The sequence below is a fragment of the Nothobranchius furzeri genome, chromosome 10 (genome assembly GCF_043380555.1).
Source record: "Nothobranchius furzeri strain GRZ-AD chromosome 10, NfurGRZ-RIMD1, whole genome shotgun sequence".
Taxonomy (NCBI): domain Eukaryota; kingdom Metazoa; phylum Chordata; class Actinopteri; order Cyprinodontiformes; family Nothobranchiidae; genus Nothobranchius; species Nothobranchius furzeri.
In genome coordinates, this window is record NC_091750.1 from 27,703,613 (window position 1) to 27,728,192 (window position 24,580).

A 24,580-nucleotide genomic window follows, 5' to 3' on the forward strand; every position below is an offset into this window, starting at 1 on the left:
CTCTTTCATAACGATGCACTCGCCCCGGTTTTCTCTGAAGATCACTGACCTTGACCATGCAGATCTCCTCAGCATCAACCACCTGGTCTCTTTCTTGCTCCTCACTCACTCTTTAAAAACATCTTCGTATATCCATCTAGCAGGGCCGGCTCTGGGTAATTTGGTGCCCAAGGCGAGAGTGCCCATTTGCCCCCCCCCCCCCCCCCCCCCGCCTCTCACCCAAACCCAAGTCCACACATTGGAAAAAGCAACTCCACAGTTATTCCTTAGTTACTAAGTTTTTATTTTAAATATTCACACAGCAACTCTTTAAAGTCAACAGCCTGAAGAATAAACGTAAGCTTGAAAGATAAGTAACCTGAGAATATTACAATAGCCAACAACTCAAAATGTTGTGCAAATGTCATTGGGGGGGATGCAAAATCAACAACTGTGCAATCAAAAGCAAAACTCAAACATCAAAGTGTCATCATAAAGAAAGTTCTACTTTCCATTTCGTTCAACTGCTGTGGCCAGTCAGCAGGATCCATGGGGCCAGCAGCTCATACATGTTCACAGACATCTGTTGAAGCTGATGATGGTGTCTCTTCAGGCTGTTGGGTTGGAGCACTGAGTCTGCTGGTGTTGGGTTCTTCTTCTGTGAGAAAATACACACACACACACACACACACACACACACACACACACACACACACGCACACGCACACGCACACGCACACACACACAAAGCAACTTAACCCTCTGATGCATGAATTAAGAGCAGTGCCACTTTCACATTCAATATTCCTCAGTCATGTGCAGTGATGCTTTTCACTATTTTTAATATTACTGGACTTTTTATTTTATTGATCTTTTTTAATCTGTTCAATGAAAACATGAATAAAATGATCAAAAACAGGTGGAAGTGGGCACATCCATGGGGAATATTTGAAAAAACTTATGTCTCACTCTCAGGTGCTCTTCAGCATCAAATAAATCGTAGAATATGAGGAAGAAGATCCGGTGATCTGAGGCACTCTGAGGATTTCATTTATTAAACAAGGAAACACCGACGCGTTTCGGTACGACCTTCTTCAGGGCATAAACCTTTATACCTTGAAGATGACTCATTATGTCACAAAAACTAATGTCCATCCTTTTTTTACAAATTTACAGCCTAATTGACAATAACATCTTAAGGAGACAATTTCAGATGTGTATGTTGAGATTATTTAATATTCTCAATGCTAAATCAATGCTGCACTGATTGGGCCAAAAACAAGTGTCTGGTGTGGATTCAAATAAATAAATTTTGCATATCGATATATGTGATAAGCCGTTTAATTTGAAAAAGCCCGTTTCTACTGCTGATTACAAATAGCCTAACAAGTAACTTACTCACCTGGTTCTAGATGCTGAGATTGTAGCTCAGTGCTGCGTGATGCCTGGATAGAAGACGCTGCAGCATAAACAAGAAAGAGACGGCATAAGATGTCATGCTGTGTTTAGGCAGTTCTCACTCCCTGCCGGGCCCGGCGGCAGCGGGGGAGTCACCGCCACGGCCGCGGCGGTGCTGCCCGCCTGATGTGTCGGACAAAGTTGAAAATTTGCTACACCCACACCTAACGTTCTTCTGATATACAAATATTAAATTCATATTGTATGCGTACTTAAAACTTGAAACAACATTCATAAAAGGCTGCAATCAAGCTCCAAAAACCAGTAAAAAATCTTACATTCTTCTTCATCACAGTGAGACTCAACATTGTCTCACTGCATCTGGCCACGACAATTCAAAAGTAAAATGAATGGGTTAAAGTTACAGATACTGTATTGTGTGTGTAAACAGCTAGCGAGGGTCCGTCCGTGGACCGTGCGTGGCAGGAGAGGCAGTTAGCTAGAATGCTAACGCAAAAAGTTCCTTTGCAAAACTTATAAAGTCTACACACCTCTGCTTTGGGCCCGTTTTTATTCTTCTTCCTTCCTTCGCTTTCGGAATGCTGATCCCGATGGCTTAGGTGTTCTTTTCCTCATAAAATATCAAACGTTTAAACGCGACGACAACAGGGTGTCCTTCTACAGTGCCACCCGCACACGTGACTATGGCAACCTTAACGATCAAATGCATCGGAGCGGTGGCTCAAGCTAGCTCGAAATGCAGCCAGATCATTAGAATTTAAATATTGATGTTTTAATTTCACGTCATTTCAAAGGGGAATTTTGAGTATGTAGAGAGTGCATTTCATATTACAAACATGACTTTAATGAACTTTTTTTTTTTTTTTTTTTTGCGCCCTATCCATTAGATGGCGCCCCAGGCGGCCGCCTGTGTCACCTGTAGACAAAGCCGGCCCTGCCATCTAGCCAACAAATTGAAAAACATTTTCAATTTCTAATGCCAAAACAAATGCTACTATGCCATTTAGTTTTCACTCACAATAATTGAAACAGCCATTGGTGGATAAATGGGACAGAATATAGACAAATGTTAGCCTAATATAGCCCATGTTTGGTTGCTCATGATGATGGCATTGTCCATAGCATCACATTAAGCTGCCAAAATTTATGCTAAAGATAGACGAGTAAAATATCTCCTTTCTTTCCTATAGGTAAACATAGCAAATATTAAGCAACTGACAACCCACATGGAAAGAATTCATAAAAACATATAGGTTTTAATATATTGTAATGACCTGGCTGGGGTTGTAAGCCAGGTGCATTCTGGGTATTGTGTTATATGTGTTTCCTATCGTTCTGCTAGTTCCTATGTGTTGATTTGTGTGTTGTGTGAATGTTATGTTAATGTAAGCCACAGGGAAGGTGATGTGTGTTCTGTGGAGCGGGTTGAATTAGCATGGTTAACTGACACCGTGACTCTGTGTGGTAGGAGCGTGACAGAGGATCGGTGTCTGTAGTGTTCAAGAGCATCTGGCTGCAGACATCAGCTGGCGTCTTTGCCGTGACAGGAAATGACGTATCCGGAAAAACAAGGCTTCGTGTCATTACCTTCGCCGGAAGTCATTACCTTTGCCGGAAGTAGTTTGAATTTGTCGAGAAAAACCATACCGTGTTGTTTTTCTCTTCGATATGTATATATTTAACAGAAAAATTACATGGTGGGTCATTACCCACCATGTAATTTCATGTCCAATCCTCCGTTTCCCTCGCCGAGCTGCATGGCAATGTTAGCTCTGCCTAGCATGGCTAGCTTCACCGTGTTGTGCATGTGTGCCCGGGATGACTCGTGTTTCTTCACCTTTAGTCGAGACTCTCCGAGTTCTACCGAACACCAACGAAAGCCTTTGGCGGTAGCTCTATCGCCCATCATGCTTCTGAAACAACGTCGACGCTGATTGGATACATTCCCATTCCTACCCTTTGATTTTCTTGTCAGCAATTGGCCGACTGGTCCCGTTCTGTTTGGGCGATTCAAAAACAGCCTACAGCCTTTCTGTCGCCACCACAGCTCGGCAGAGAGCTTCTGACCAATATATATATATATATATATATATATATATATATATATATATATATATATATATATATATATATATATGTATATATATATATATATATATATATATATATGTATATATATATAAATATATATATATATATGTATATATATATATGATTTGTTTTTGTTACAAAACACACAATTAACTTAGAATATGTGATTATTGTTAATTTTATTTATTTATTTTTTTTAAATACAAATTAAAAACACTGGGGAAAACTGGCAGGGCGTCGCCCTATCGCCCTCTATGGCCAGCCGCCACTGGTCTTGTATCTGCAGGATTGGGAATGCTGTGGAGGAAGGAGGGATTCTTTCTCTGTTTAATCTGGATCAGATAAAGGTAATTAAAAATAATATATAATAAATTACAGTTTGTCAGAGATTACATGTTAAATCTTTATTCTTTCAGGCACTCTATGATGACCTGAGAGCTGGGAATATTCGTTCCAACAGGATGTACCTGTGGCAGAACCCTGGATCGTCCTTGGCTCTGAAGCAGCACTTAAAGATGAGGGCACTGAATTTAAGTGACCACCGGGTTTATGAAAATATTATCAGTCTTGTGTGTGTGTGTGTGTGTGTGTGTTTATACATGAGTCTTTCTTATTTTTGTTTCTTTCATCAGATCTTTCAGCTACTGAGGGCCATTGAAAAGGCAACAGGGATCGGAGCTCTGAGCAGGAAAGGGGGGAATCAGCTGATTGATTTTGTTTTTGATGTCATGGACCCAGAGGTAAGATTGTCGTCTGCTTTGTGATAATGTTGTAGTTTATTTGGTGATTATGTCAAAATTTAATTCCTTTGAAAAGTTGAAAACAAAGCAGTGGCACAAGGTATGGCTGGATTGTTTCTGTTTTTCAGATCCTGATAAGGATCCTCCAAAACCAGGACCGGACCACACTGCAGGCAGAAATCAGACTAACCTGGGGCAATTTTTTTTTTAAGTTCTCACCTTCATTTTGTTTATTTGTTGTTCTTTGTTTTGGCTGTTGATGTTTTGTTTCCCTTGTTCAGACTTGATTGACATTTCACTTGTTTTTGTATGCTGTTGATTTGTCCATAAAAATAATTTTTTTTAGAAAAAATTGTACTCGTTTCAACTTTCTTAATGTTGAAAGCATGATGGCATCATAAAGGACGTATAGTCTCGTAAATCTCTTATCAATGTTGTAGCATTGCGGTGGTTGAAGTGAATTTAAATAATATCATTCATGAGCAGCTAATGAAATGTTCCTGAGTGAGATGGCAAATGGAAAGACCTCCTGAATCTGTTTTTTTTTCTACAGCAGATCCAAAGAAGACAATGATTGAACACACTTTTTTTCTGAACCTCACTGTGTTCTGCCCAGAATGTGAACAACTGTCGATTATTTCCGACTGCTAAATTGTTTGAAGAATCAGGCTTCAGGTCCATGAATACATACTTCTTACTCCGACTCTCTTTTATCTAGTTCTGATGATGCGGTTCCAGTATAAAACTACAAAGCAGATTCAGTTTTACATCAGAGTTCAGAAGATCTCCCAGCAAACATGGAATTATCTCCTTCCAGAAGCGTCTGCTCTGTTCTTTGTTCTACTACCAGCTGAACTTCCAGGTAGCTGTAGAACTCCATCTCCTCCACTGCCAGGATAGAAGAGAACAGAACAGTCCTAGGCAAAATTCAGTTGGAACAGCAGAAACGTGGTACGGAATTCAAAACACAAAGACCAATATGTGTGTGTCTATATACAGGTCCTTCTGAAAAAAATAGCATATTGTTATGAAGTTCATCATTTTCTGTAATGTACTGATAATCATTAGACTTTAATATATATTAGATTCATTACACACAACTGAAGTAGTTTATAATTTATGTTTTTACAGTTTTTGTGTATTTATATAAATTCAGGCACAATATATTCTTATTCTCTTATTTGTATTTTTAAAATGTTCAAATATACACCTTTGAGTGTAATCGGTGCCTTGTAATATTGTAAATTCAAATAAAATACTGAATTTCTAAAATAAAAGCGTTAAGTAACAACTTTCCCTACAAATGTCACATGACCTACGGAAGAAAGTTAAGGTTCACCCATCATATTGTCTTAAACCTTTTTTTTTTTGTTGCATTGTTTCTCTCCAAAATGTCTCTGTCAAAAGAAAACAATAAAACATGCGATAAAATCTTTTTACACGGTAGAGAGGCTGTTGCTATAAAACCTGCGAAGCCCGACTAAGTAGAAACTTTTACTCTGAAGGCAAAGAAGTTCAGACACGGACGAACGTCTTCCGCTTCCGGTACGAATACGACCCCCGGGAGCTCCAGTCCGCCATTTTGTTTGTCTGCAGCGCAGCTAGCTTTGGGAACTGGCAACGCACGTCCTTCCTAACGTGTTGAGTTCTGGGGTCTTTCGTGTTTTGCTGGTCTGTCAGCGAGTTCGAGTCAGATGCGTGGCCACCAGGTCTCAGCTTCTCAGGTACATTCATGTTTTTACGCAGGTGTATAGGTCAGTTTGTCACGTCAGGTTTGCCCGTGACAGTCTCATCCTGGATCAGTTTCTTCTGTTCGGAAACAACCCGAGGAGCTCGATTCAAACATTTGGATCCAGTTTTACCATTAGCCCACATGCTAAGAGCTACCATAGGTGCAGCTTGTATTTGACAGTAAACAGCTGAGCGGAAGCGGAAACGGCAGTTCCACCAGGCCTCGATCAATGACGCGTATCAGACTGCAAAGATTAGTTGGTCGATGATCTCAACTCGGGCGCGTGCTTTTCATTCATGTAACAGCTGATGCATGTGACCAGCTGTCGCGAGCAGTTCAGGAATTCGCTGCTTGGTTCTGAGTGACAGCTCTTTCACCTGAACGCAGCAAGGATGCAAGTGGAGAAATAAATACTCTTATTAACAGTAATCAGGGGTGGATCTACTAAATTATTTATGGGGTGGCAGAAGAGGGGCAAACATTTTTCTAGGGTGGCAACACACACACACACACACATATAAGAAATATTTCACTGCAACATGATATTGTACTTTGGTTGTATTGTTCACTCAGAAGCATGTTTTCCTTTTTCTTTTCCCAGTATTTACATATTCGTATTTGTTTTGGGTCCTCATTTAATAAGCTTAAAGGCCCATCACAAAAATAAAACACATAATAAAATTATGTCCTTCCTACAACAGCTGAATGCGGCATTTTCCACGTTGTTCAGCAAAACAATTTACACATGCATCAAGATCCAAAGATTTTGCCTGTTTTCATTCAGTGCTGAGTACAGCCTAGATTCATAGTCTTTTCTCTGTCAAAGCAGACTGCAAATAGGTCTTTATGAGCCTGAGAGTTGAAAAACTGATTTTTCTTGAATTTATAGCTGCCAGCTGGGGTGGCAGCAGGGGTAGCAAGGCTTTCTTTTAGGGTGGCAACTGCCACCCTATGCCACCCGTGTAGATCCGCCCCTGACAGTAATATCTAAACATATGAGTGTGTTTAATGATATGAGCAAAAATAACGTGAGTGCTAGTATTTCTGAGTCAGAAACAGCCACGTTCCCAGCTGTTCCCAGGCTGGTCAGGCTATAATATGTCCAGGGTCGCACTTAAAATATATTTCCTACTTAAAAAAAACTACTTTTAATATCAGTCAATATGAATTAATTTTAATCTATATGCTTTAATATCGTTCAGCCCTACTGATGCAACTTGGCTTGAAAGGTGTTGATCAATGTAGTTTTAGTATTGTTGCTGTAGTTCATCTCTGTGGAAGAGATTCCATCAAACCTCTGCTCTTTTTGATTGTCAACAGGAAGAGGCCCTGCTTCAGGGCCCCAAGGTCGTAGTTACTGGGGCAACCGGTCTTTTGGGTCGAGCCGTCTGTCGAGAGTTTGAAATCGGCGGCTGGATAGTGATTGGGACCGGATACCGGAGAGCCAGGCCACGCTTTCTGAGGTGTGATCTAACTGATGAGGGTGCTGTCAAGAGGTTGCTTCATGAGCACAAGGTACCATGGCTCAATCACTGCGCAGATGAGTATGTAACAGTGCAGTGAATTAAAATAACCTGCTTGTATTTGTTCTAACATCAAAGCTAACAGTAAGCTAGGAAGAGGGCTAGTTAAAGTAGTCAGGCTGTGCCCTGCTTAGCACCTCTCAATAGGGACAACTCCAAAGTGGAAGAGAGTCCAATGATGCTGTGTCGATTAACCAATTGATGCATGCCTATGTGATACATACCAATTCAATCACAATTTGTAAATGTTAAAATACAATTGTAAGTACATGACAAAGAACAGCTGCAAAGCATGGCAGGAACATGAAAGCTGCATGTGCCGCCCAGACACGTTAGGCGATGGACCAGCAGAAAAAAACAAAAACCAGCAATGGTGACAGCTTGTTTCTCAGTTTCAAAAATTTACTTGTCAGGATTAAAAGTTATTTAAAACTATAATAAAATGCAACAGCAACACCACCAACATGCGACTGCACCTTGCAGGTTTCCATTCGGGGTTAGTTTAAGATAACTCCGGCCTCTGACATAAAAAATGGCGCCAATGTGCAGCAAAGTGGAGGTGGCATCAAGAAGCCTTTGGCCATTTATAAGTGGTCAGCCTGTGACGGTAGTGTGTTTCAATCATGTGTTTTTCTCTAAGATTCTGCCATGGTGATATAAAGATGATGCAGGGCCCATTTTCACACTGTCACAAACCTCCTTCTGGCTTAGATGTGACTTTTTTTTTTAACACGATTGAAGCCACACTCGGGTTTTTTCACGAGCTGCTCCAAAAGGTGTCTGTCCTGCAGTCCCACATGAACTGTTCAGTGATCTGAGATTCAGCTCTAAAGGCCTGAACCTCTGGACCTCTTCATCGCTCCAGTTTACCATTTCGGCTAATAATGTTTACCAAACAAAACTGACTGCCTGTGTTTGTTTTCATTTTTATTCCCATTTTTCCTGTAGACTTTATGCAAAATATGTTGGGTAAGTGTTCAGGCCTACACGAATAAGATGGTAGAGTAAATGGTGTTTGTTAACTTGAATTAATGTGTGCCGAGTTAATTTGAAAGTATGTGTTTGAAAAGCTTTGATGTGAGTAAAAACCTAAACAGTGGAAAAACATGCATCATAGATAGTGGTGATTGTGGTAATATTTTAGTAATCGAAAACTAGAACCGCGAATCTGAATAGAGGTGTGAAGTACCTAAAGCCGGGCGTACACTGTGCGACTTTTTCACTCGCGGCGTTCAGCTTCAGCTCAAACTGTACGACTTCCTCGCAGAGCAGATCTCACGAGTCATGCGCTCACACTGCACGACCCAGTTCTCGGGTGCGACCTGACTGCTCACACTGTACGTCTGGTAGCAACACGTCAGACTTTTTTGTCTTGTTTTGCCTGTTGTCCTTCGGGGGTGCTGCAGGAGGACACACAGGTATTTATGGGGGTTGGATGAGGAAAACGAAATAAAGAAAGTAAATCTGTGTTTTGGGATCAGTTTAATTTGACACGAACACGACAAACACGCTTTCTTGACGATCTTTGTGAGTAAAAAAACGTGTAGAAATAAAAACGAACAGCGTGTGTTATTAGGGAAATAGCGAGCGAGCAGTGTTGATGCAGGATTGCGCATGCGCCGTGAGCGGTTCTGATACTTTTTGGGTCACAGCTGCTCGCAGCGCCGCTTCAACAGTGCGATACCCTCACGAGGGACGAGCGAAATTTCAAACACGCCAGAAGTCCGTGCGACCTCACGACTGCTGATCGGCAGCTGGTCACGTGGTGATAATCGCCTCTCGTAACCCCCCAGTACACTACACGACCGCTCTGCGCAGAATTCGCCCCGATCTCGTGGATTCTCGCACGACTGGAAAATCGGCTCAAAAAAGTGAAAAAGTTGCACAGTGTACACCCGGCTTAAGAGGGCAAACCCCTAGTGTCCAACTCCTCTCGAAGAAACCGGTTTGTTACCGAGGTAGAGTCATGCGTCAATGCAAGTCCAACTACATCTAGGTGGAACCTCTCAACCCCATGCACCAGCTCAGTCTTTTTCCCCACCAGACATGTGACGTTCCACATCCCGGGATCCAAATGCTGTAGCTGAGGATCGTCACCTTCAACCACTGCCCATCTTACACTGCACCCGACCCCTTTGCAGCATTATTTGTATAGCACATTTCATACAAAGAGGCAATTCAATGTGCAATTGGGCCCCATGGGTAAAAGCCCGGCCACCAGGTGCTTGCCAGCGTGCCCCACCTCCAGGCATGGCTCCAGAAGAGGTCCTTGATGACCTAAGTTCAGGCAATGGAACTCTGTTTCATTATCATATGGAGTCTTTACACTGATCGTTGTCTGATCCTTCTCTATACCCCCCTCCCCAATAAGAAAAACAAAATTCAGCGTCTCGTAGCCTGAACAATGATTTCATCATGTTTCAGCCTGAAGTGGTCATTCACTGTGCAGCAGAGAGACGTCCAGATGTCATGGAGGGACACAATGAGGCAGCCGTCAATCTGAATGTGCATGCCACGAGCACGCTTGCCAAAGAGTCAGGTCAGTCTTGCCAAGTTCTCCATCTATCTGTATATATATATATATATGGGGGGGGGGGTGCATGGAGGAGTTTAGAGCTCTGGGCAAGAGAACACTCGCAGAGAAATAAGAATATTTTACTGATGTGTCGACAGCAGAAGTTCTTGCTAAACATTTTTGTTGAATGAACCAGGCTGACTTTAAATAATGTTAAATTCAACTTGGAGAAAATTGGGAGGAAGCTTGTGTTTACTTTTTAAGTTAGATGGTTTTTCTTGTCTGCTTCATTTATCAGCTCCTCCCCAGAGACACAAAGGAGGTAGAGTGGAGGGGTTCGTTAGCTGGTTAGTCAAGGAGATCCATCAGCTGACAGCCTCCTGCTTGTATTATTATTGTCAGTGATATAAAATAAACATCCAATATTTATTTCAGTGTTTCCCCTAGGAATTTTTCCAGCTGTGTGTGTGTGTGTGGGGGGGGGGAACTCTAGAAGGCGCTATATCAATCACAGGTCATTTGTCTTCTTTTCAGGACGAGCAGAAACTTGTTAGCGGGTAACTAAAGGCTTTGCTACTCTGTGTTAAACCAAGAATCTCAACTTGATATGGAATCAGGTGTGTCTGAGCAGGGACACGTAGAAAACATGCAGCCATAGTGGCCTTCAAGTGCCAGGTTTACTCCTCCTGTTATTCAGTATAGAGGTTGGTGTGAGCATGTTTAGGTACTTTATTATACATTCATACCAGCACTCAACTCCTCTGGATTAGTTTCTTCTATAAGTGCACCAGGCTAATGTGTTTAAATCTAAAATGTCCAAAATTACTGGAACTGTCATTGGCAGCAGGTTAACTTGGAGGGTCTTACTTTTTTCACCCCTGATCCGCCTTCATGTCTGACTGCTTTGGTGTGAACACCAGTTGTTTGGTTACTAATGCCTTGCTTGAGTAGCGTCGAGGTGAGCTATAGCTACCTGGCACCCGGCTTCTCACCATGTTGCCACTGTCTTGCGCCACATGGCAGGCCCCTTTCAAAATTTCTTCAGTAATTTTCTAGTTTTAAACCCAGCTTTAGAAGTGAAAGGTTTTCTATTATCAATTAAAGTACAATAAAGCATTTTTTTATTAAGTCAAGAGTCAAGAGAGTCAAAGTCATTTATTGTCATATTCTCCACATGTGCAGGACATACAGAGAAATGAAATTCAGTTTCAGCACACACAATTCAAAGATCAGACATACGTGGGTAAGACACATAACAAGAATTGGTGACTGCGGTCATTCGCAACATGGGTCGCGCTACCTTAATAGTTAGATGAAAAGGGTGTTACATGAGGAAAGTTCAGGGAGGGGAAAAAAAGGCATTAACAGGGTTACACCAGCAGGGTGTAGCACTCCAATGCAAAAAAAACACCCGACATGGAAGCACAGACAGCACGTGTACAACATCAGAGTCCAATGGGGAGGTGGGGGTGGGCGGGATCCTGAAGCCTCCAATGGGAGCTGCCACTGCGGCGCATCGACCAGCTGCAGAACAACAGGTGGGAGGGAGAGATAAGGAACAGAGAGCACATTGAGGTCCCTGCAGATATAGCCTGAAGGGAGAGGGGGAAGGTCGGGACACAGCATCTGTCGGCATTCCTCCTTTTGTGGGGGTGTGTTGAGGCAGCCTTGAGAGGCTGCTATGGCGTCAGATAAGGATAAACATAACTTTGTTTAGGGTAGACAGAGATAATCTTCCCCTCCGTCTTGTAGTCTCTTAAGTGGTCATTCATGTCCACCAGTGAAGCCAATTTTACATTCCACATCCCCGCATCGTCCGGCGACCCTCTCCGAGATCAAATCCATCTTGCGCACTAACACAGGCAACGCCGCAAGGACATTGTCCAGCTTACGGTTCACCTCGAGTAACGTCCCAGTCTGTGAGGTCACCGCACGAGCGGCACATTCCGTGGGTACGGGTCGCACTCCAATCGCTCTCGTCTTCCCAAATTTCCAGAAAACCAGATATCCTCCCACTCCAATCAGAAGAAATCCAGTGATCATCAGGCCGAATATCCACAAATCTTCCACGTCCTCGATGGGCAGCTGAGAGAGGCACACGATTCGCCAGACCTCCCAAGAATCGAGTGCATATCCCGATGCGAATGTCCCCTCGGGACAGGTGGGAGCCCCCTTCTCCGTTCTCATCGTAGAGAAAATTTTGTCAATCACGTTGAATGACCAATTAATTAAGTCCATATTTCCAAAAAGAGAGTAGTGGTTTCAGGAGAAATGCAGAGAAGTGCTCTGTAGGCAGACAGGACAAGAGCCTTGGGGAAGCCGATAAGGGAGCTGAGAAAAAAGCGTCTGTACTCTCTGAAGGCTGAAGAAGAAGAGTTAATGAAGAGTATCAGAGGTCATAGTTAAGTGACGTCAACGAACATTTCTATAAAAATGGTCAAATCCACAGAGGGCAAAAAGTTTTCCAATTAAATTGTTAAATGTCTTAATTAGTTATATAAATAAATAAAAAACAGGCAAAAAGAACTTGAGAAAAGGTCAGGAGTGGTTTAACTTTACATCACTGGTTCTACAGTAGGATATTTAAACAGCTTTCATTTGAGACGCATGTAAAAAACAGATCATGCACACCCCACATTTATTTTTACATCTAGAAAATCTTAAGTTTAGAATTCTCCTCACTGCAGAACAGAAACCAAATATGTTTTGTGTGATGAAATTACTGAACCCTGATGAGGGAAATTCCCATTAAATCCTGTTTTACGCTGAAAGAAAATGATCTCTGAAGTTTGTGTCTTCCTGTATGATGATGTATTTAACATGTGACGTGTGACTGCAGCTGTATGCGGCTCCTTCTTTACCTACATCAGTACAGACTATGTGTTTGATGGTCGGAATCCTCCATACGGTGAAGATGACTCTCCAAATCCTCTCAATGAGTATGGACGAAGCAAATTGGATGGTGAGAGAGAGGTGCTAAGACATTGTCCAGGTAAACGGCCGTTTCCCCAGGTGACCACCTGTTTGTCAGTTTCTGGGTGACTGAATGTGAACACTCAGCTGGATTGGCACCTTGGTCTCCCCTTCTGTCTGTCAGGTGCAGTGATTCTGCGAATTCCAGTTCTGTTTGGGGAGGTGGAGACGGTGACTGAGAGTGCTGTGACGTCACTGTGGCTGAAGGTTCAGGAGGCAACAGAAGAGAGCTGCATACTAGATCATTGCCTGCAGAGATTCCCCACCAGTACGCAAGATGTTGCAACAGTTTGCAGGAAGCTTGCAGAGAGAGCACGCCAGGTATGTTTCTCAGCTCTACCCTGTCCCGCCGTTTATTTAAATTTCTTTCACTTTATTCATATGCGGTGGAAAAATAACATGTGGACTTACGAGTTCTGTCTTATAACAGGGTATCCGCGGGTCCTTAAAAAGTCTTAAATTAGCTTTTCCAAATTTAAGGCCTTAAAAATCCTTAAAAATGACAAATAATCCTTAAATACAGTTTCCAAAGGTCTTAAATTACCAAAGACCCAATGAACAAGATCCTTTTGTTTTCCTCAATTTCAAGTTAGTCTTCAGCATTTTTTTGTGTATGGTATTGACGTAAGCAGAACCGTACACATTCAGTTGGTTGTGAAAGGGGGCAATTTTAAATGAGCACATTAGCTGGTTAAGCTAGTGGGAGCTTGCGCCATGGGGAAGGGCAAGTTAGCACCGGTTCCAGGCAATAGCTGGAAATTATAGCTTAAATTTAATTTTAAAAGTAGCTTAAATTTGGTCTAAGTGGCCTTAAAAAAGGTCTTAAAAAGTCTTAAATTTGGCTCCCTTAAACCTGCAGATACCCTGTATAACTGTCGCAGGCTTGGGCTCGGAAACAGTGATGGAGGTAAAGCTCATCGACTGGTCATTGATCACCTTTTAACTGACTGTGATATTCTCTGTTTGCAAGAGACATTTTTAGTGCAGCAGGACCTCTCAAAGCTGAACTCTTTTAATAATTTCTTTTTTGGGGCGGGTGAATCTACTACAGATTTTTCCAGCAGTATTGTTAGAGGGAGGATACCTGGGAGTGTCGCAATACTGTGGAAAAAAACTTTAGATAATTGCGTCAAAATTATTAGGATGGGAGTAGATTGGTGTATCGGAATACATTTGTCCTTTGGAAATAAGGATTTTCTGGTCTTATGTGTATATTTACTAGGGATGTGTATTGGTGAAATCCTGGCAATACAATATGCATCACGATACGGGGGAGACGATACAATATATCACGATATGTTGCGATACATTCAGCCAGACATTAGTAGCGATTTTTTTAGACTGAATCTATTGTAGGAAATTTCAATAAACTGTCCAAACTGATACTTAACATGTTTATCGTGATGGATCTGAACCATAATAAAGAGATTTACATTTCAATAGTGGAAGCAAAACCCACTGCAGTCGGCGTTTGAATTGCACCAAAGGAAATGAAAATACACAAATGCTTGCTTGCGAATTCTTCCCAAAAGTCGATACACAGCTTTTGAATATCGATATAATATTGCAGGAAACAATATCACGATATATTGCCATATCGATATTTTCTTACATCCCTAATATTTACCTTATGAATGCCGACAGAACGAAGGAGATTATCTTAATAAGCTTGCTTTTTTAAACTCTTTTCTGCAAAGATGCAATTTTACTAGTATATATGTTGTGGATATGAATGCCGATAGCTCTAATGTGAATTCCAAATTTGGTAAACATCTGAGTCAGTTTTGTTTAGAGCACAAATACATTATGTGAATTAAGCTCATGCTGCCGCATGACAGGTATGCATATATTAGTGAAGCCTGGCATTCTACTTCATGGCTAGATCATCGTTTTAGCTCATCAGATGCTCATGGGTCTCTTAGTTCAATGAATATTCTGTAGAACCTGGCCGTCAGTGATCATATCCCGATTTCGTTCTCAGTCAAAGTTGAGCGTCTGCCCGAGGTGTTTGTAGGTAATGATGGAGTGTGTCAAAGCAGTTTGAACTGGTCTAATGTTACAAAAAGTGAGTTGAGGTCATGCTCTATAAAGACGGAAGAATTATTGAGAAACGTTGTTCTACCCAATGAGGCCATTAGGTGTGCTGATCCAAATTGTGCAAATATGAAACATAAAGTGGACATCTGCACATTTTATGATCGAATAATAGGAGCTCTTAATGAGAGCGGTAAGCCACTTCATAAAGCGGTCTGCAGCTCTAATATTAAGTTGCCCGGGTGGAACGTGTATGTCGCTGGATTCCACGAGCAAGCCCAAGAAGCAACAAGGGAATGGGCCCAAGCGGGTGGACCCAGACAAGGCCTGCTATATGAAAATAAAAAGCTTACACATGCTAGGTATAAGTATGCTATTAGGTTCATTAAGAAGAACGAACAAGCAATGAGGTCTGATTCCTTGGCTGGGAAACTACTATCAAAATACGGATTTTTGGAAAGAGATACGAGTTCTTAATAAAAACAAAACCGTTATGCCTCGCTGTGCTGAAGGTATGTCTGGACCAGACAATATTGTTGAGCATTGGAAACAGCATTATGATGCTCTATTTAACTGCATATGTAGTGAACAAATGAATGTAACAGTGATAAACAGCACTGAGTCCATTAGTGTTACGGCTTGTGAAGTGGGTCAAGCAGTGATTGAGCTTCCTGACAGTAAATCTTGTGGACTGGATGGAATATACACGGAACATCTGAAATATGCTAACTTTAGCTTATTACCTCTACTGGCCATCTGTTTTACTAGTTGTTTGATACACGGCATTCTGCCTGATGCACTTATGTCTGTTATTCTGGTCCCTGTCATAAAAGACAAAGCAGGTAGAGCAGGTAGCATGGACAACTATAGGCCTGTTGCGTTGGCAAGCATTGTACCCAAGGTTATGGAAAAAGTGCTACTAGGTAGGCTAAAGGATTTAATCTACTCTACAGATAATAAGTTTGGGTTCAAGTCTAAGCTTAGCACAGATTTGTGCATATTTGCCTTAAAAGAAATCATTAGGACGTTTCAGAGGCAACTCGTCTGTGTTATTATCCTTTATTGATGCGTCTAAAGCCTTTGACCGTGTAAATCATCTGAAACTGTTTGTTAAAATGAGACAACGAGGGGTTCCTAAGTACATTCTGAGAATCCTAGTCTACTGGTATGCTAATCAGGATATGCAGGTGAGATGGGGTAGTAGATGTTCTGCTCCTTTTGGTGCTACTAATGGAGTAAAGCAAGGCGGGGAACTCTCTGCTGTGCTTTTCAACTTGTACATGGATGAACTGTCACAGCAGTTAAATAATTGCAGTACTGGTTGTATGACTGGATCAACCCTAGTCAACCATCTTATGTATGCTGACGATCTCGTCGTCCTGAGTCCTAGTAGTGTAGGATTACAGGAACTGCTAGATATTTCCACAAAGTATGGGCTGGATTTTCACATCAATTACAATTATAGTAAGCGTGTCATCATGACCTGTAGAACAAAAGAAGATAAAGGGTTACAGTTTCGCCATTTTGAATTAAGTGGTAATGTTTTGCCTGTGACGGACAACTATAAATATCTGGGGCACTTTATTAATGATGAATTCGCTGATGATGATGATATTGATCGGCAATGTCGTAGAATGTATGCACAGGCTAATATGTTAGTGCGTAGGTTTAGTATGTGCACTAATGCAGTTAAGACACTCTTTAAAGAGCAAGTCACCCCCAAATAAACTTTTTTTGCTGATAAACTAAATAAACGAGTGTCTAATCGTGCTGCAGACACGTGTCGTCAATAATTTGGCACTTTAGTGCATTTTAGTTAAAATTTAAATATTCTGCCTTAAACTGGCAGTGTTGTGCCGTTGTCAGGTAAAAACTCTGCACTGCATTTGAATTTAAATCTGCCATCGCTATTGGCTAAGTGGTATGCTATGATGTAAACTGGTACATTATGATGTCACAATGCTGTCGTGAGCCTGTGTGTTTGTGTGTGTGTATTTGTTAGCAGCTCCGCCCTCTCGGTCTGCCAGGCAACATCATTTGTTGCATTTTTCAAACAGGAAGTGGGAGTTGAGTAAGAATCTGTTAGGGGGTGACTTGCTCTTTAAAGTATACTGTACTCAGTTATATACAGCTCATTTGTGGTCTTCCTATAAGCAAACAAGACTTAGGCGTCTCTGTAGCATATAATGATTGTCTGAGAATATTACTAAAGAGGCCTCGTTGGGAAAATGCGAGCTGCTTGTTTGTCTCTTCTGGGATCGGTACATTCCACGCTATGTTGAGGAACTTGATGTTTAAGTTTATTTGTCGAGTTAATCAATGTGAAAATGTTGTTATTAAGTGCTTGGTTAATGTTGACTGTAGTACCACACGCTATCAGTCTGAATTATGGCATTATTGGTATTGGTGTTTATATTGACTTCCTTGTATCTTTGTCTTTTATTGTGTAGTTTTTATCTTATGTTTGTTTTTATTGTCTCTGGACCTTGACTCTGTTAATAAAAGTTGATTGATTGATATTAGGGTTGTCACGGTAACCAGTGTAGCGGTAAACCCCGGTAAAAAAAAAAGTTGACAATAATAATAACCGTCTTGTTTTTTTAAAAAACTATATTATCTTGGTGGATTACCGTGGCTGCGGTGTAGGCGCGGTGACACTTACCAGCCACCGTATCATCTGCTGAAGATGCCTGCAGCACATGCGCACTTTGTTGTTTACAACCAAAACTTTCTTGAAGCTAAAGCTGAAATAATGGCCAAAGAAGGAGACGGCAGTGCTCAGGAGGACGTTTATTATCCCTCAAAGAAGACAAAGTCGGAAGTACGGGCATCTTTTAGATATTTGAAGAATGCCGATGGACAGTTGATAGAAGACGGCTATCCTGTTTGCAGCACGTGCAGAAAAAGTGTCTGTGAAAGGCAGCAACGCTTCAAATCTCATGACACATCTGCGTGACCATCACCCACAACTCTACAGTCAACGCAAGGCAAGCTAACGTTAGCGTTTTAGCTAAAATTCGTGATCCGAGGATTTGGGGTGAGGGAGAATGCAACGAGTCGCTATATAAAGCAGCCGCAGCGCCGCTACCTGCATATAAACCGTGTCGCGGACACCGCCATGTTGAAATGACGCTATGCATTACGGGGCTCCCAGGGGCAGATAAGAGTTGGTCTCTCTCCGAGAATAATTATGAATTTAACAATGATTACTGCCTGATGACATTTTCCCACATCTGCAAAGCTCACTGGAAGGACACAAACCGAGGACAATATTTTCCTGATATAGGGTTTATTACTCAAGTAAGGGTAAAAAAGTATCTGATTAGAAGGCTACTTGAGTACTGAGTATCATCTGATCTAATATTTTTAAATGATGACATCAAACAGACATAAAATAAGAAGTTATGGGCAAATATTGGTATTTTAAAGACTAAAGGGAAAAAAATTTCTTTTTTTTTTCTTAACAGAATATTCTTGTTGACAGAATGGGGTTTTGTACAGTATGACTTTAAAACAAACCATTTTTTCCCATTGATTATTTTATTTGAACATAGAGCTCCTCAGTGCCCTCTGGTGGGGCCTGACCCTACTGGTCCCAAATGCAGAGACCTTACTTTATGGTCAGGAGATCCAAAAAACAGCATAGATTGGAGAAATGGTTTTATTTTCATTTTTATGTATCAAAAGTATTACACGATGCAGCTTTAATACATCAAATGTCCAATATTATGTTTAGGGCATCACTTTCAGCATATCATAGAAATTGAAGTACCTGCTATAAATTAACTTATTCACTTATGAAGACCAGCTGGACAATTTACTACAAACCTTATTTATTAAACTGCCTATTTGTAGATGTAAAATAGTTTGAGGCCATTTGAAACCCTTCACATTACAGCTTCACCTCTCCTTGTTTCAACTTGTGTGTTGTGTGTGACTTTTTGTTATCTTCTGCTGATGCTGGCCGCTTTGGGACCCTGGACTGTTCACATTAGAGCAGTGGTTCCCAAACTTATTTATCCCTTCTATGTCCCGACCATGTCTACGCACCCCCCAGCCCCACATCAGGACATGGCTATATATATATATATATATATATATATATATATATATATATATATATATATATATATATATATATATATATATATATCAGACGTCACGCTAAACAGACAGGGTTAAAAAAATATGATCGACCTTTTTCACCATCACTTTCATTTTTTTAAATAGTCATTAATAAACATTCAATACCATAACAATTTCATTTGATTTAATTTTAAAATAAATATTTAGAGTGCCCAGGTAGCACATAAACAATGCAATTTAACGGTTTTCTTAAAGTAGGAACGTTTAACCTGTGCGGCCAGAGCGCTCTCCTTCCTTCTGCTCTGCGTAAACCTGAACTGGTCACCTACTTGCGCGTAATCAAATGTCTATACGGGAAAAGATGGAAAAGATGTAGCCATGAGGTTCACTTTTGCCTCAGACCGACTTATTGCTGTTTCATGGTGTGGCTGAATCTGCGATCCGCTGCCACGCGGACTGGAATAACAAATGCTGCAGTAGTCAGGTTTGGAGTCACTGGCTGGAGCGGACCCGACTTTAATACGTCATCCCAAAATAGAAGCTAATATCTTAATATGACCTTGAATGAAAAATGTTGTTATAAAACCTCTTAAAAGTTTTTATCACGGAGGCGGCGCTGATTTCCGCCTTCAGTCTGACGGCGCGCCGGAGTTTGCGCAGCGTGCGCGCTTATTGAATCTGTGTGTGTGTGTGTGTGTGTGTGCGCGCGGCACAGCTCCATGAGCCGCTCCAGTCACCGCGTCTCGTTATTGGCGCTATTTAAACCAAGGTTGTAAAATGACTTCTGCCCAGCCCAGATGTGCTCACTTGTGCACCCGTGAGCCGTGGTTCCGCTGGAACGCGTCTGACCTCTGACCGACGCACTCTGAACTTCAGATCTTCAGCGCGCTGTTAATAGCCTGAATGGGAATCATTTCTTGATTTATTTAGTTACATCCACAATGTTCTGTGTGTGAGGTTTACAATGTCAGAACACCTGCATGAGACAGGTGTTAATTACAATCTGCCAGAATGACTCGCCACCTTCAGATTCCTCCAACACCGTTAAAAATGATCAAATACGGAACATATCGGCGTGCGCAGGCCAGAGCGCTGATGCTCGGCGCATTGTTATTATGAAGCTAGGGCACATGTGGAGGACACGCGCGCATGCAAAAATATACTTGTTTTCAATTACATTTATTGGGCCTACTTACTTTTTCTTAGGCCCGCCCACAAATGAGTTTCTGGCTACGCTAATGGTGACATCTGACAGACTTCTCTGAGCTCCGCAGCCATTACACCTTTTACCTAGCTGCAGCTCCACACTTTGGGAATCCCTGCATTAGAGCATGTTTGCTGTTGCATATTAACTGTAGTGTGAACAACCACTCTATAATTTCTGATTTAATCAAGAAATCTGATTTGAGGAGTAAGACATTCAATGTGTATGTAGCCTAGGATAAAAGTTGATTTGCAACAAATGGGTTACCCAAAGACAAAATACAGTATATTGTTATGATGATCATACCCAACTTTCCATCTTTCTGCAGGACCCTTTCATTAGAGGAATCTTCCATTTTTCAGGTAAAGAGCAGATGACCAAATATGAGATGGCAGTTGCCATGGCCCAGGCCTTCAACCTGCCTTCCAACCATCTCATACCAGTGAGTCAGCTGATGTTTTCCAGAAACACTAAATGTTTTGGGCATCAAATGTGATTTTCATGACCTCAGTTCATTAAAGTGTTTTTATTAAATTAATACCTTGCAGTTTAGGTGGTATCTGACACTACTTCAGAATGTGCCTCCTGATCTTGACTATTTTGTGTGTTCTGCAGCGGACGGAACTTTCTGCAGATATGACTTCTCGTCCAATGAACAGTCAGTTGAACTGTTCTCGTCTGGAGCTGCTGAATTTGAGTGTTGAGCCTCAAGCTTTTACTGCTGCCATCACTGATTGTCTGTGGCCATTCACGGCAGACAAACGCTGGAGACAGACAGTCTTCCACTGAGACACATCACCTGAATTTACTTTTGATCTTCTCTGTAACTTCACACAACTAAAATAAATGTATTGAATGTTGTAGCAATATTTTTATTAGGATTACGGTTTAAGGGGTTCGTAACACGGTGGATGTGGTTACATTTATGAAAAAAGATCAATAAGATGTGATATTCCATATAAATATGAATTATCAATCTGACTGGTCTATGAATATTTGATTTAATATGAACTTAGGTTCTTTGGACTATTCACTGAAACACACTTTATATTAATTCAAACAGAGTTGAGAAAAAAGTTTAGAAATTTAGAATTGAATATATTTTTATAAACGAATGTAACCGAAAGCAGGTCCTAACAGACCACTTTGATGCCGTAATAAAATTTGGAAAAGAATATCCTTTATTGTCATTGCAAAACGTACAACGAAAATGGATGCAGTCCCTGTGCCCGAAACTGAATTTAAAATTAGTTGAGATAATAATATAAAAAAATAGAATAAGAGAAACAGTACTGCACGTGAAACCTTTGCACAGTCATTTCACTTTGTCTATTTGAGAAAGACGAGCTAACAATATACACATTATGTTAACATAACAATGGAGGGGGGGGGGGGGGGTTAATTGCCATTCAGTGCACTGATGGCCACAGGATAAAAACTGCTGTATAGTCTGTCCTAGTTTTTATGCTCCTGTATCTTTTGCCTGATGGCAGCAGTTGGAACAAATCGAGCAGGATGAGAGGGATCTTTTAGGATGCTTTCCACTTTCCTGAGGCAGCAAAAGTTGTGTAGTTCATCCAGAGAGGATAAACAACCGCCGATGACCTGCTGAGTGGTCTCCACAGTCCTCTGAAGTGATTTCCTCTGTGCCGATGTGCAACTGGAGAACCACACACACACAGGCAGTAGCACAGGATGCTCTTCGTGGAACAGCGATAGAAGGACACCAGCAATTTTTGGGAGATGCTGTTTCTCCTGAGGATTGCTAGCGGAGGAGATGTGAGGGCCCACCCTGACCCTTTGTTTGCAATGTGTCAGGAAGTCCTATATCCAAGCACAAGTGGAGTGGGGGAGTCCCAGATCTGACAATTTGCACACCAATCTGTGAGGGAGGATAGTGTTGAAGGCACTGCTGAAAAGAATGAAGAGGCGTGCATAGTTCCACCAATGCTTCAGGTGGGACAACGTTGCATAAAGAGCAACAGCTACGGCGTCCTCAGTAGACCTGCTTGCTCGATATGAAAATTGACGAGTATCGAGAGAGGAAGGGATGAAGGGCATGATGTGGCTCTGGACCAATCTTTCGAAGCACTTCATCAGAAATGAGGTGAGTGCTACAGGCCGGTAGTCATTCAGACAGGTTACAGGTGATTTCTTTGGTAAGGGGACTGGTGGAGGATTTCAGACTGTGTGGGACTAAGGCCAGGGACAATGACAAGTTGAAGATCTTTGTGACAACCCCAGCCAGTTGTTCTGCACAGCTCCTCAACATATGCCTCGTTATGCCGTCAGGACCAGTTGCCTTCCTTTATGTTGGACAGCCAAGAGTGAATGTCTCACTTTGTGTTCCTGCACCCTGAAGGTGGGGATGGTGTCGCTCAAGGCCGGTTTATAATATGGTCAAACTGGGCAGGGGCCCACGCAAGCAGCAGTCTTTTTTTTTTTTTTTTTTTTTTTTTGTGTGCAGCGTTCTTAACGTTGGAGAAAAATGTTGACAAGTAATTAAAATTGCGCCCACATTTTCTAAGGTAAACACATTTATTTTAACAACGGTAGTTTCTGCTTCAGCCCTCTCCCCCCTCCCCCTGTGCAACGCCACAAACTCACTGATGCGCCTGCAGCCTCAGAGTTCCTGCTGCTCTAAACATTAAAATAATTATTTCATTTTCTGTTCCTCACTTCTGATTACCTTCAGTGGTGTCTGTTTGTTGCAACCAGCAGGTACAAAAACTAACTTGTTTTTATTTGACTATTTTTCTGTCCTGCCTGTTTATTATCTTCCTGCATCTCCTCTCAATCCTAAAGAAAAACTGCTACCTGGGTTCATATATATTCACCTTATGGGACCTCTGAATTGCAGTTAAAAAAAGATCTACCGACCGCAAATATGGCGGAGTGTGCACCGCGCGCCTGCCACACTGGTGAGGTGAAGTCACCGGAGGACGAAACAGGTTATGCGCTCCGCAGCAGCGAAACACATCAGGCACAAATAAAAGACAGAAAACATGAAGGGATATGAGCAGACATTAACAATCGCGTGTTAAATTTGTTTTTGAGGTGGCGACACTTTGAGAATGTTAGTGTGGCCGTGCTCAGGACGCATCTGTCTGCAGCGCGTCAACCATCAGAGCTCTGCGCCTCAGCTCTAAATAATCCCCGGAGACTCCACATGAATAATGTAATATAAATAGAACCATGGTCATTTACGGACTAAAACTACAGTCCATCTTCCCTAATGTGTTTGTGACCCTGCAGATTTTTCTAACTCTAGCAGCACTTCTTATATGTACCTCTCAATGTTCAAAACCGCACCATCAGCTATGTCAGCCCAGACAAGAGCAGAGAAAATAGAGAATAGAGGATAATTGTGTCTGGATGTGGATGGAGATTACACTTTACAGCAGCCTGATCATCATTTAAATACATAAACTATCACCTGTCTTCTAGTCCACGCTATCAGCATTATTTTAATTGGTGTGTGTGTGTGTTTTCAACTTCAAACACTGGTCTAACCAACCAGACCAGCGTGTCCAGTAACATATTAATGTTACAATTAGACAATTTCACTCCATGTAGGCTAGGAACATTTCTTTTCTTTTATTTTTTTTTTTCGTGGCCTGTCTGACTGTGAAGCAAGCAGAATTGATGTCTGAATGCTGGTAACAAGCCTTACAGATTTACTCTCAGGCGGAGCATCAAAGTGTCTGATTCTAACGTCACGCCTGATTCTTAAAACTTTATTGTTGTTGTTTTTTGAATGCTTGTAATTCCGACCAGACACGGAGACAGAGGTGAAAGAGAAAGGAAGAGACAAAAGATGGGGGGGGGGGGGGGGGGGGGGGTCCACAAAAATAAACAATAATGAACAAGAATCTGCTTCTAGACCTGCAGAAAGAGAGAAGAAAAAAAAGCAAAAAAAAAAAAAAAAAAAAAGGGACAACAACACAACAAGATCAAGCTATCACTGCGTCAACTTGATGAAGAAATATAAAATCAACATTGTTTAACTGAACAATCACACGATAATAAATCACAGTGCATTAAGTGCCCACCATAGCCTTAAGACTCCATGTGAGCACCTGTGTGTGTACACGCGCTTGTTTATGTAAGGTTTCTCTATAGGAGCGTCCAATAGAGAGTGTGAGGGACCACAGATCTGCCCCCCAAAGATGTGTAGGAGACGGAGGGAGCTCCAAGTCCCAGAGATCCAGGAGTTGCCCCAGAGCACAGGAACTCCAGGGAGACTGCGACCAGAAAAGCCCCTGCTCCCCTCGAGAGGCACAG

At 41.7% G+C, this 24,580-nt stretch overlaps 1 protein-coding gene across 4 annotated transcripts; it reads left to right on the forward strand.

The window, feature by feature from the left end:
* The first annotated feature begins 5,767 nt into the window (after positions 1-5,767).
* On the forward strand, positions 5,768-21,157 carry mat2b (methionine adenosyltransferase 2 non-catalytic beta subunit methionine). 4 transcript variants are annotated; one of them, XR_008559125.2, is made up of 8 exons: positions 5,768-5,953; positions 7,282-7,476; positions 9,909-10,023; positions 11,996-12,160; positions 12,839-12,991; positions 13,097-13,293; positions 20,659-20,738; positions 20,912-21,157. XR_008559125.2 is itself a non-coding variant. In XM_054731024.2 (8 exons), the coding sequence occupies exons 1-8, from the start codon at positions 5,924-5,926 to the stop codon at positions 21,083-21,085; spliced, it is 1,143 nt and encodes a 380-aa protein (XP_054586999.2). In that variant the 5' UTR covers positions 5,772-5,923; the 3' UTR covers positions 21,086-21,157. The 4 variants fall into 4 exon arrangements, 3 of the variants coding, with proteins under 3 accessions (XP_054586999.2, XP_015830580.3, XP_070411565.1); XM_054731024.2 differs by having other exon boundaries at positions 5,772-5,953; positions 20,625-20,738; XM_015975094.3 differs by lacking the exon at positions 11,996-12,160 and having other exon boundaries at positions 5,777-5,953; positions 20,625-20,738.
* Positions 21,158-24,580: the final 3,423 nt, after the last annotated feature.